This window comes from Lotus japonicus, chromosome 4 (genome assembly GCF_012489685.1).
Source record: "Lotus japonicus ecotype B-129 chromosome 4, LjGifu_v1.2".
Lineage (NCBI taxonomy): Eukaryota > Viridiplantae > Streptophyta > Magnoliopsida > Fabales > Fabaceae > Lotus > Lotus japonicus.
This window is the reverse complement of record NC_080044.1, coordinates 12,648,404-12,661,976: the sequence shown is the minus strand read 5'-3', so window position 1 is coordinate 12,661,976 and position 13,573 is coordinate 12,648,404. Positions and strand designations below refer to the sequence as shown.

The following is a 13,573-nucleotide window of genomic DNA, read 5'->3' as shown; positions in this document are numbered from 1 at the left end:
CAATCAAATATCTTACTTTTCCAGTCATGTCATTTGCATTTCATACTGTTTAGCAGGTTTCCAGATAATGTAATTCTCACGGAGGAACGTTAACTGTTTAAAGCCATCACAAGAGAATTTTTAACACATACAACACCACTAGTACGCAAAACCAAATAAGTCATAAATTATCTTCAGACAACCAGAGATGAACAATGATTTCTCTATTGTATATACTGATAGACAATTTTAACCAACAAAAAAAAAAGAGCCTCTTGCCTTCCTTATTTATGAGGTTCTGAACCTTTTTCTATGTTAGTAGAAAGCAAATGCCTCTAAATTGGCTATAACACATACACTGTCGTGCTGTACCGTCATGCTGTATTATTTATTGGAGAAAAATTAAAAGACAGAAGTGGTATGTTATGTGTATAAATATAACTTTTGACAAACCTCAAGGGAAAATCAATATACTGCATAACCAAAAACAAGGATCCGTGTAAAAATGATCTGAATGTCAATGAAAATCCATATTGCTACCGGAAAACTACTAAAAATTGTTTCCTTTCATTTACTCTAAGTGGAAATGTCAACCATTCCATTGCAGCACTCTTCTGTTAGTACTATGTAGCCTTCTTCTCAGTCCTCACTGCCTTTCAAAATAATAAGGGGGAATTTAAAAAAAACTAATTCTGACTCGTGACAAAATGTTTCATGAATCATGCCACCTATTCAAGATTTACAAGCCGAAAATTATGTACAGCGTAAAAAACAGGCATGAAGCACAGCAGCAGAACTATTATCTCAAGCCAACCCTGCTGGTGACGAACCATCTGCACAAAATCACAAACATTAAAAAGGCGCCTTAACTAAAAGAACTTACTGAAACTACGATGTGACATCAGATAAAGAAGCACTAACTAAAGCTTAGAAAGAACTAAGACCAATTTCTTCCATATAGGCAACAGAATAATTAAAGCTCAAAAAGAACTAATCGAAAAGAAATAGTAACAGCAAATAGCCAAATACTTATCCATAGGCATCAGAATAATACACAACATTAATTAAAGATTGGAAAGAACCTTTAAGCCACTGTAATTAACAAACCCAGGGTCCTTTAGGGATTTACTTATGGTTGGAAGAGAATGTAATAGAGAAAGTTGAGTCTTAATCATTCATACATTGAATAGTTTCATTCAAACTTGATAAAACTATTTGGAGGTCCAAACTCCAAAGCTCTCTCTGAGCCTCTAAGGATAAGCTCTTTATCTGAAAAGCAATGCTTGATATAACTCTTCGAATTCGGGCTAAAAGCCTAACTCTATCCCAAAAAACTAGCTCAGGGGCAGGGGCGGATGGCATGGTCACCCCTGAGATTTTGCAATTCTTTATTAACACCATATATAATACATCATAGGGATATATGATATAAGGTTGGAGCTTTTTTTTGCTCTATAGTAGTACACCATAGTATTATATCTATACATACCATATATAATATACATCATAGGGATACAGTCCAAACAATTATTGTTCTGAGCAAGCACAAACACATGACACGTTAGAAGTAGCGCAGATGCATTTTAAGAACTTTATTTTACTTTAATATAGACCAACTTTCCTAACAGAGAATAAATATTCATTCACACTTCAATCTCACTCACACGAAGTCAGCAATAGGAAGAAAAGAGATAGAAATGAGAGATATGATGGATGATGTGATAGGAAAAGAGAAATGAAGATAAAGTGAGTGGAAATGAGATGAATGAGAAAACTATGTGTGAATGAATCAAAACTCAAAGCGATGCAAGATCATTAATTGTAGAATAAAAAATTGAATCTTAACTTGTAATATTTTACCATAAATGTAAACATATACATATGTATACAAAAAAACACAAAAAGGAAATTTTTACGAATAATTCTCTCTTTGATCATGGCACCCCTTATCTTAAGATGCTGGCTCCGCCCCTGCTCAAGGGTAAGAATTGGTCTACCCTTTATCAGGGTTGTTAATGGCGGGTAGCGTAGCATAGCGGCAAAGCCCAATTAACGCTATAGCATGTGGCACTATGGCCTCTACGCTAAAGAAGGAGGAGAAAGAAGGAGGGAGAAGGAGGCTGAAGTACGCCGGAGCAGTCGTCGGAAACTTGCTAGTGCTCATCAGAGGTCTCACGATGGTTTGGCGTCGGTGGCTTGGCAGCGGCTGGAACTCGAGGTTGAAGGAGGAAAATGAAACACAGGGTTTTTTATAAAATGCAGCATTTCATTAATTAATACAGAAAACTCCAAAATACCCTTAAAATGTTTGACCAAATGTTAAATCTGAGGGCAATTCTGGGTTTTCTATCTCTCTTTCCTCTCGCGCCGCTATGGCGCCGCTCCTCCCATGCAAATGGCCGCAATCACGGGCGCTACCACTGCTATACAAAACCCACGCTGTCGCGGCCAACCGTCGTCCTGCCACACTAGGCTGCTATGGCGCGCTATTAACAATCCTGCCCTTTATAAGGACTTAATTAGTCATAGTAATATATATATACATACCATATATAATATATATCATGGGGATATATGTTCGGTCCAAATAATTATTGTTCTGATCAAGCCACAAGCCCATGACATGTTAGAAGTAGGCGCAGCCGCAGATGCATTTTAAGAGCTTTATATTACTTTAATATAGACCAACTTTCCTAATAGAGAACAAGTATTTATTCACACTTCAATCTCACTCACACCAAGTGAGAAATAGGAAGAAAAGAAATAGAAATGAGAGATATGACGGATGACTTGATAGGAAAACAAGAGATATGAAGATTAAGTGAGTGGAATGAGATGCATCATGCATGAGAAAATTAGGTGTGAATGAATCAAAACTAAAAGCGATGCAAGATCATTAATTGAATAATTGTAGAAAAAAAAATCGAATCGTAATTTGTAATATTTTACCATAAATGTAAATGTATACTTAAACATATAGATATGTATAAAAAATAGCATAAATAGGAAATGTTTACAAACAATTCTCTCTTTGATCATGGTACCCCTTATCTTAAGATGCTGGTTCTGCCCATGCTCAAGGGTAAGAATTTTTTCTACGCTTTATAAGGACTTATTTAGTCATATTAGTCAATGTAGGACTTCCAAACAACCCTCTCTCACACCCAGGGCTGGACATCTAGAGAGTGAGTTTACAAGACTAGACATTTGCGGGTAGTCGACTTATGGGTGGCCCAATAAATGAATCTAGCATAGACCCTGATACCATCTTAGAGTTCAGGTTAGGCCTAACTCCACCCTAAAGCTAGCTTAGAAATCCTATATGCCAGCTACCTTTACTGGTTTTGGGAGAAGTGAAGAAACCAAATGCTCGCGGCAATTTGACAGCTATGCCACACTTTGGTATATATGGTTGACGTGTAATTCTCACAAATGAAGGAGATGTATTTGGATGAGCATCTCCTATGGGAAAAGGTTAGGCATTATTAAGCTTCAACTTGGTGTAAAGCCACCGTCTTCTAAATGGATTTCTCTAAAAGAAATGTTGAAAGATTGGACAACTTGGCTTCATCCATGTTTTTCTGTTTTTTTTTTTTCACTTTGTCCTCATTTTTATTTTTATGTAGTCAGGAGGATCTCTTTGTTAGATCGTCCTACCTCTTTGTAATCACCTTCCCTATCTTTCCGATGAGTCTTTTTATGAAAAAAATTGTGTTAGAATATAATATAAATCCATTAAAGTGGCACTTATCCCAAAATCTTAAGCTGTTGGGTAAGGGTCACTTTAATGGATTTATATTATATTCTAACACGTCCCCTCACGCAAGAGCCCTTTGGGCTTGAAGCGTGGATAAATGCAAAGGCCCGCCTACCATGTGCTTCTTAAATTCCACTTTTTAATTAGAAAGTGAGGGGAGCAAGGATCGAACTCTAGACCTCTCGATCATAGAGGCTCTGATACCAACTTGAATGAAATATTCTGATTGATTATTCCATGAAGCTGAGTACATATATATATATATATACATACATATGTATGTATATATATATATATATATATATACAAGAGTTTAGGGATAGCAATCACCTAAATAAGGAAAAGATCTATCTTAATAAAAGATAAAATATACCAAATATATTTATTCCCTATTTATTTTATCTACATATCTCAACAAAAATAATGTACAGTTTCAAGTGAGAAGTATTAATATTGAGTGGCAAAAGAAACTATAGACAGTATACTAGAATCTGAAATAACTGGATGCTAGGAATGGCAAAAGTATGGAATAGAGCTGCAGAGTAGACACTGCCAGAAATACAGAGAATAACTTGATAAAAAGTTGGAGTAAGAAGTCTTGAGCAAATTCTTATCTTTGGCCAAATAAGGTCAAACTCTAATTAACCAAGAGCAAAAGGTAAAACATATAATGATGTGAAGATTCTCAAGGAGTGGCTGATGCAGGGGTGGTGGTGGTGCAGATAACCAGCATATTATTTGAACAATTAGAATGTGAAGAAGCATTCTAAACAAGAAAATAGAATTTAGATTAAGTTATGACTCAAGAATCAACGTAGATTTCTTGGTAAGGAAGCTACCAGAAATGAAGCATTTTGCATTTTAATGCCTTCATTGCTGCTTTTGCAAACACTTGAGCAGCCTCAGCTTCAGCTTCTGCAGCCTCTGCCTCCCTGGCTGCTGCCTCAGCCTGTGCAACGGCAAGTTCTGCCTCAACAACTGCTTTTGCAGCTGCAGCCGCTGCCTCTTGAGCTGTCATCCTCTTCCCTTTAGATAGTTCTGCATCAATTTGGGATTTTGAAAGGATGTGGACTTCATCGCTCTTCTCTGTTTCTCGAGAATCTCTGGGCCTATCTTCCAGAAGTATCACGGAAGAGCATCTTCTTTTCTCAGAGACTGCTGAACTTGGCGGAATTCTGTATTTAAGCTTTTCCTGTCAAAATATATGACAAAGTCAGGATATGCTTATCATATATCAAATTTGATTGCATGCCAAATGGGTAAGTAACAGAAGAAATATCTATTTTCTATTTGGGACAATATATCAACTCAAATATAATTCTCTCTCTCTCTCTCTCTCTCTCTCTCTCTCTCTCTCTCTCTCTCTCTCTCCCTCTCTCTCCCTCTTTATAAAGTAAATGCCCAGATATGCAATTGCAACTGCCACAAGAAAATCTGTATCTATTTACAGATAGATAACGATATAACCAATTAATTTTTCATTGTCAATCAGTTTCTGTTAATAACTTCTAGCAAGGTCAAAGAAGTTATTTTAGTATCTGTGTCATACATGAAAAACGCCAGGTCTGGCCTATGCACATTATCCAGATTGACAGTCTATTACACAGGTTTGCACACCGCTACTGCAGTAACTGATAATTCAATTACCTTGATTATTTTGCCACTTGCCACCATATGCTTCATTTTTGTTGATAGTAGCTTTCTGAGGTTTGGGGGACACTGATATTTCTCCTGAAGAGATGAAAAGTTTCAGAATTACTTTTGATACAGTGATGCACTGATGTGCTAAGGCTAACTCACAACAATTTTTAAAATGAGATATGCAGCATATAGCATAATATGATTGATTTAATAATGCTATTTTTTGTGTGCATAGTAGAGGAAAAAAAAAACAGGTTGTACTTGCCAGATGAGAGCAGACCTAGAGGCTTAACCCAAAAAAATAAATAAAATAAAAATAACAGATCCACTTTTGTAGCTAGTTTTACCATGGGAGCCACGTGTCATAGACTCATAGCTAGTTGAAATTTTCGGTAATAAATAAAAAACATACCACTTTATGGACCTAGGAGAGAAATATTTCCAATTAGTTTCAAAGATTTCTAGTGCTGTGAGATCAGTCACAACAAAGGATGACACTAGTTACTCTATTTTAGAAGAACAGATAGATAATCCATCGTTAAATATAAAAGGGGCAAATAAGTTTTATTTACTGCCTCAGTCTACATATATACCAATCCATGAGGGACCCATAAAAACGGCCAACAGAAGCTGGCATTTAGTAGTCTTTCATAGCATTCAATTTCTGAAGAGGATCATTAGCTTCTCAGAGTGTTTAGATTTTACAATCATAAGTGAAGTAAAGTACAAATACCTCTAAGTAAGAAGCAATGGCCACCTTGTCACAACCCTTTTGTTCCTTCATATTGACAATAGCCTCCAATATGTGATTATCCCCCAACCTGTCACCATCGAAAAACATATTGCTTCAAAAAGTAACTCAAGAGTATATTGCTGCATAATTTCAACATTTCAGCACAAGACGACCATTTATAACTGCAAGTAGAACCTATATACTTTCGAACTAAGAATTAATGTGCAGTAGAATATAACAAGATTTAGATAAATGTACCTAAGCATGAATTCATTTAGCAATGGGGTCAAAGTACAAAGACTTGGTTAATTATTTGTGGTATTTTTTTATCACAAGCATACAGGGAGGGCGTGTAGATCAAGTATATCCCAATACATTTTAATTGAAAAAATAAGTAGAAGTATAAGTCATATTACTTCATCCAGATACAATGAACCATTTCATATTAGCATAGACCATGGTTTTTTATTCATTTTTTTTCCTTTAATCCAGAAAGGTGATCAATCATCCTTTTTATATATTTTTGACATGCTTAGCACAGAAACAACATGAGGTACTAGCACCAGATTCCATGCACAGTATGCCAATCAGTCTAGTTATTGATTCATTTATAAAAATTTGTATACCAGCACACAACTTCATGTGATTTTAGAACAAACTATATGGGATGTAATGTAACATCTAAAAGTTTACTATGTCCAAATGCTATTCAAGAACAAAATTAAACCAACTAAGCACCACATTTACGGAGATAATTTCTTTTCTCGAGATAAAGAATCTTTAGCTGGAAGTTCTTGAACCTTGACATATGGTCTTTTGAATTAGGAGATTGCAATGTTCCATCAGAAATTGCAAGGGGCTTAGTGTCAAGAACTTCTTCACGTTGAACTACTGTACTCAAGGCCAAATGGCTATTGTCAATTTTGGGGGGTGGAAGGTTCTTCTTAAGAGCAAGCTTTGCCTTCTGCCGGGATCCCCATATTGCTGTCACATTTATATTCCTCCACTTATCCTGTTCACAGTTCAAAGCACACATGCTAGTACATCAAAGATATACCATAATTTTGGGAATTCGATCAAAGCAAAACACTATATATGCATCTCTTATGATGCAATGCATAGGTGATCATTTGGCTAGTGCAATAGTAAATTCCCAACCTTCCACAACCAGTGAAAAGACATACCTTGAGATCTACATTTGAACGCATGCGCAAGATGGAACTGAACTCAGGATCTGTAAGTATAGTGCGCCATTTTCCTGCCCCATGTTTGACTACTCCGGCTTTCAGCGCCGCTTCTTCTTCCGCAGTCCACTTCTGCTTAGGAGCACCCATTGAACGAAAGCCGACACCGTTTTGGTTGCACCTACTCTTGCGGAAACCTTAGAACCTTTGAACAAGAAAAATCTGAAAATTGTTGACCAACAAACAAAGTTAACACTAAAATAAATCATAAATTAGTTGATTAAATAAACATAATTCATCCCAAAAATCCCAAACATTGATCTTAGTTCCCAAATTCACTTCAATCGCATCCACTAGTAAGGTTGTGTTTGGTTTTCAGTTTGGAAGTTCGTTTGGGGCATTGGAATTCGAGATCACACATTCCAATGCTCCAAACGTGAAAGAAGCTTTGGACCTCTATTGGGTGAAAACACTTTCAAACTGAAAACCAAACAGGCACTAAGTAACCAAATGTCACACAAGAGAACAACCCCACAAACTCTAGCAATATATATTTCATATCATTTGGCTTGCAAAGAGCATCACAATTCACAATCACAATCAACAACATTGTCAGAAACATGCAGAACTTTTTCTACAATTCACTGTTGAATTGATTGGCTAAGCAATTAGGCCTAGTGTAAGCAAGATGGAAACTTGAACACAACCCAGAATGATCTAAGATCATAGGCATTACTACATCAAATTACAAACAATAAAGATTATGATTCCTCAACTTATAACATCTCATTAACTCGATCAAATGAAAAGTAACAGCCTTTCAGCTCACCCAGAAAGAAAAGAACAAAACTTTGAGTAAAGAATCAGAAAAAACAACCACCCAGAAAAAACTAGAATCACATGCATTCATTGAACTTGGACAAGAAAAAGAACAGATTGTTTGAAACCCAGATGAGAATTGATGAGAAAAAGGAGTACCGAATCAGTGAGAGATGGTGAGGATTGGGAGAAGATGAAGCATTTTCAGGCACAGAAATCGAATATCCGAATGGTGATTTTGCAGAACTACACCGGCGAAGAGAAGAAGGAGAGAGACATGTTTGTAAATGCAATTTGTTGTTATTCTTATTCGACCGATGTGTGAATAAATATTATGTGTCTCTTGATCTTGTTGTTATTCTGCCACATGATTTTTTTCCATAGCATTTTGCTATTAATATTAAAAAATGTTATATAGTTTTGGTAGTTCAATAGACTCAAGAAGATGACGATTTTTATTCAATTTTTAAAGTGATGGTGTTGTGACATGATTTAAATATTTTATTGATTAAATTACGCTCGCAATTTGAAACCGGATGCCGTGAAGGTCAAATATCTTTATAAGAGTATCTTCGATCAAGATTCTTGGTTCTTATTCGTGAGTTAAGAACTAAGAATGAAGTTTTTAACCATTGGAGGGGGTTGGCGTGGAGTTCTTAATTCTTATAAGAAATAAGGAGTTTTACTTTATGAATCTTAACATATTGCTCTCTCATTCATCAGCTGATTTAATTTAAGTATTAAATTAGCATTTAAATTTAAATCAAAATTATATGAAAATAAAAAATATCTATATAATGGTATTGTGGGATCAGATGAATAGCGCTAAAAACTCATGATTTGAGCAAAATCTACAAAGAGTTGCTTAAGTACATGTTGCAGTACGAACTCAGATGAATAGTGCAAAGAACTAAGAACTTAGCATTGGAGATGCTCGTTCTTAGAGGTAAGTTCTTAAGTTAATAACTAAGAACCAGGTTTTTTAGCACTAGAGATGGATGACGTGGAGTTTTTAGTTCTTAAAAATAAGAATTAGTGCTTATATAAACATCTTTGCTTTATGAGTTCTTAGCATAAAAAATATAAATAATGTGGTATTGTGAGACCAAATGAATAATGTTAAGAACTAAGAACTAGTGATTGGAGTGAAATCTACAAAAGTTGCTTGAGATTTGCTTAAGCACATGTGGAAGTATGAACTCACATGAATAATGCTTAAGAACTCATATACAATAACTAGTATTGGAGATGCTCTAAGAGTGTGGCTTTTAGAAATTGAACTATTGACCTAAGGTTCAAATAATCACTTTTTACCATTACAACCAACACCTGTTGGGTATGATTTGATAATAGTGTAGGCTATTAAGTTTATAAAAAAATTTATTTAGTAGTTGAATAGCTTCTTATATTTGGAGATTTTATTCCATTTTTTCATTTTTTATTTAATACAGAGGAATTTTTTATTGCTTAGTGCATTTAATACAAAGGTTATATATATTCTACAAATAAATCCATAGGTTACCATAAAAAAATTTAAAAGTTAGAGGTTAGGATTTGTTTGATTATAGTTTTCAAAAATGTGTTTTTTTGTGTTTTTAAAAACTAAAAAATTAACTTGTTTGAAAACTACCTGTTTTCAAAAACTGTTTTTAAAAACTGTCCATATTTATAAAAACAGTTCTTATTTTCAAATTCTTTTTTGCTACACTTATTTTCAGATTTTAAAATCAAAATATCATAATAGCTCTAAAATGTTTCCTGTTCAGATTATAATTTTAAATTTTTTTAATATTGGAAAATATCTTATGCAAACAATTTTCTTTTGAAAAACTTTTTTAAATAAAAACCCAAAAACTGCAATCAAATAAAACGAACACAGCTTTGGAAACAGATAAATAAAAAACTCATATCCAAGCAAGTTTTCTATTTTTAAAAGAAAAAAAAAACAGTAGAGTACTTAATAAGAGAATTTTTAGTATCGAACTCCCCGAAAATTTAAGATGATATATGTAAATTTACCTTTTAATTTTTGTTTTCATCATAAAATTTAACAAAGACTAGGACATTTAAATTTACTTTGAAGATATTATTTTCAAATATTTTCCAATGATAATTCTTTCAAAACTAATTCCACCAAAATTTACTTTCAAAAAAAATAATTCCACCAAAATTTAAAAGACATGGTTGAATTCATTCCTTCTGTTAGGGAAATGCCACTTCATTTTTTACCATTATTTTGTAAAACTTTTGGAGAAATATTTTACAATTTTATCAGCTAGCCATTCTTTGCAAGCAATTGGTATTCTGGAACACAAGATGGAGGAGCAAGTGTGATTAACCCTTAGCCAGATGGTGTTTTACTGTGCACTCATCTGAAAAAAGCAAATAATATAGGGATAGAACATAGAACAAATTCAAGTTTGCAATGGTACTCGATCAAGCTGAAACGTTTGTGAGAATTCTTCAATTAAGGACCTATGAGTAACATTAATAAGACTATCATCATCCAAATGATGCAAATCAGCTGCTCCATGCATGAGCATTACATGACTGTGCTTCTCTCAGTAACCTCTTGATGCTCCCAACTTCACAGTCACGTATTCTGCATGGAATGATCCATTTAAAGGGAGTCAAATCCGTCGTGACATTAAGTGCCAACCCATGATAGGTTATCGATTGAGACACACTTATACCTAGAGCTGCCAGTTTCTGGTTTCCTGGAATAATATGCAATGAAGTATGACGAATAAGATGATGATTTCATACTGCTCCAACTTCAACATTATGAGTTATGACTCATGATAAACTCAAAAGCGGAAATTGAACATGTTGTACAATCTTATTGCAGTGCTGCTACTTAGTAGACCAAAGCAAGGTAAAAAAAAAAGTTACTAGCAATCACTGTCTTGATGTTTGGAAATCCTTCAAAATTTTATTTTAAAGTCACAGCCAATTATTGGGAGAAACTTATGTAGTAGTTTCAAGGTTTCAGAATTGATTCTAAGGAATCATAAGCTGATCCAAACATGCAATTGATTTCAGTGGGAATCAAAACTAGTAAGATGTCTGACACCACTTTTAATTATGAGGCGGGAGTCTCACAAGTCACAAATTTTACAACCAGTGACAATCAATGAATCTATCACCCAAATTTCTTGCAGCATCTAAAATTATCAAGACTCCCAAATCATGACTAAATACTTATCCAACCTACTTTGCAGTGGATTAGTAATACCACTACCAGTAATAAGTTGATCAGATTTTCCAATCCCATGATGCATGAAACTAAAATGTTATGCATGTGATCAACTCAAATAAATCAACCCCCCAGGGAAAAATGCAGGAATGGAAAATAACCCAAATGTTGTAAAATTTGAAGAAAATTGAGTAATTAGAAATTGTTGACGTAGGTAGTAACAAAGAGAAGTGTGACACATACCAACCCAAACACCAGTTAAACCTTGCATCCGAGAAGCCTGAATTGAAAATGTGGAAGAAAGGACACGAATGACAACCTCCTCAAGTGTCCTCAAGTACCAATGAAGATCCATCTTGTGTCTTCTGAGGTTGATAATAGGGTACATAACTAGCTGCAAAACACATTAAAAAATGAATTTTCATTTCAAAAGCAAAATACATTCAATAATGAAACAAAGAGCATTATTTTAGAATCTGGCCAGGGACATGGTATGTGACTCCTCCACCGCGTTCAGTACGATAAATATGAAAAGGAGGGGTTGTTGATGTCAAAATTGAGGTTTTGCTCGGTGGTACTACCAGTACCCAAAGTAAAGACAGAAGGGTGTTGCAGGATAAGGGTGTCGGAGCGTCACCTTCCTTCTCAATCTGTAACTTCTTTTCCCTGACAATGTCTTTCTGCAACGACCACGCCACTTCGTAAGGGATCAACACCTGATGGAAATCCAAGAGCTCACAGGTTCTCATTCTTCTTCGCTGGGCGGCGGCGAGAGAGGATGATTTCGTGGAGTGACGACGGAGAGGTAGACATGGAATTGAAGAGGAGGTGAAACCCAATGCAATCATGTTTGGAACAAAAGCGAAGCTGTGACGACGGAGTAGAGGTGTCACCGGCGGTCGAACAAGGAGGACCGCCGCACTCCGGGGAAGCGATCTAGACGAGGAAAAATGGAGTTAGTTTAATCCAGGCTTAAATAAGTTTTTCGTCCCCGCAAAATACACTTTTCATTCCTCGAAAAAATTGTTCTTTTTCATTCTTTCAAAGTCGCACATTTTGTTTTTTCGTCCTTGCAGTCAGATTTTCCATCCATTCTTAATGGTCAGCATCATCGATAGCATTTTTTTTGTCCTTCGAAAATACTCAATTTTGGTTTCTCGACCTTTGAAAATACCTAATTTTGGTTTGAGAATTGTTATTGTCACCACCCTCATATATATTCATGTCACCCTTATATTCGTAAAATCTGAAAAGACTTTTATAAATTTAATCGCTCGCACTTTCAAGATGCGTTTCTATCGCACTTTCAAGTGCGAGAGTAACACACTTTAAAGTGTGTAAGTAACACACATTGAAAGTGCGAGCGAAGGCAACGGGACAGATGCCAAACCAGATGCTAAAACATAAGACAAAAAAGAAGTGCTAAAGTAGAAGACTATATGTAGTCCACAGAAACTAGCACATCCTCCACTTTGACTAACTTTTAAGGCATGTTGACCCTATATGACTTAACTGGAGTCATGGTAATAGCTTCTACAGTGGTAAAAACAAACTATACACAAGCAGGCATTTGTCGCAATCTGCAACAAAATGCACTGTAACGTGCGTAAGTAACTCTATGTAAAGTGTGTAAGCCACACGCTTTAAAGTGCGTTTAGTTGTAAGAAAAATATGTATTCAACAAACGAGCATAGTACCTTCGATTGTAACGACGACGACGACGGTCACGGATAGAGGAGATAGGAGGAGAAGGAGGATGAGTTTGGAGATGGATATGAAGATGTGTATGGGTATGATGAAGGTGAGAGAAGAAATAGGAGAGAGAATATGAGGATCGGGTGGTGGATGGTTTGAAGAAATTATTTCCTTAATGGTATTTTGGACTTTTCGCACTTTAAATGGTGGTATGAATAGATGTGGCGTTGGTGACAATAACAATTCTCTTTTGGTTTTTCGTCCTTCGAAAATACATAACTGCGAAGTCCACATGTGGTTCCGTTTAGGTTGGATGGAGAAACATACAGTATGGGCGAAAATTAAAACTAGTATTTTCCTGAGGATGAAAAATAAATAAATAAATTCTAGGGATGAAAAAAGAATGAACTATTTTGCAAGGACAAAAAAATTACTTAAGCCTTTAATCTATTTTGTAGCAATAAATTTATCAGGTATATAAGGCCCTCTCATTGAGGGCACCAGGTACGTTACACTCATAACTTAGCCTAAAGATTTCCCTCAATGGCTCGACCACTAACTTAGGCACC

General features: G+C 35.4%; 1 protein-coding gene and 1 pseudogene across 1 annotated transcript; both read right to left on the bottom strand.

Moving 5' to 3' along the window:
* Window positions 1–407: 407 nt before the first annotated feature.
* LOC130712090 (telomere repeat-binding factor 2-like) lies at window positions 408–8,437 on the bottom strand. Its single transcript, XM_057561923.1, has 7 exons — window positions 8,273–8,437; window positions 7,295–7,516; window positions 6,911–7,122; window positions 6,111–6,198; window positions 5,384–5,467; window positions 4,576–4,928; window positions 408–812 (listed from the first exon to the last, which is right to left on the bottom strand). Coding segments are annotated over exons 2-7 (888 nt in total). The 5' UTR covers window positions 7,445–7,516; window positions 8,273–8,437; the 3' UTR covers window positions 408–811.
* Window positions 8,438–10,527: 2,090 nt separating this feature from the next.
* LOC130712322 (octanoyltransferase LIP2p, chloroplastic-like) lies at window positions 10,528–12,157 on the bottom strand (annotated as a pseudogene).
* Window positions 12,158–13,573: the final 1,416 nt, after the last annotated feature.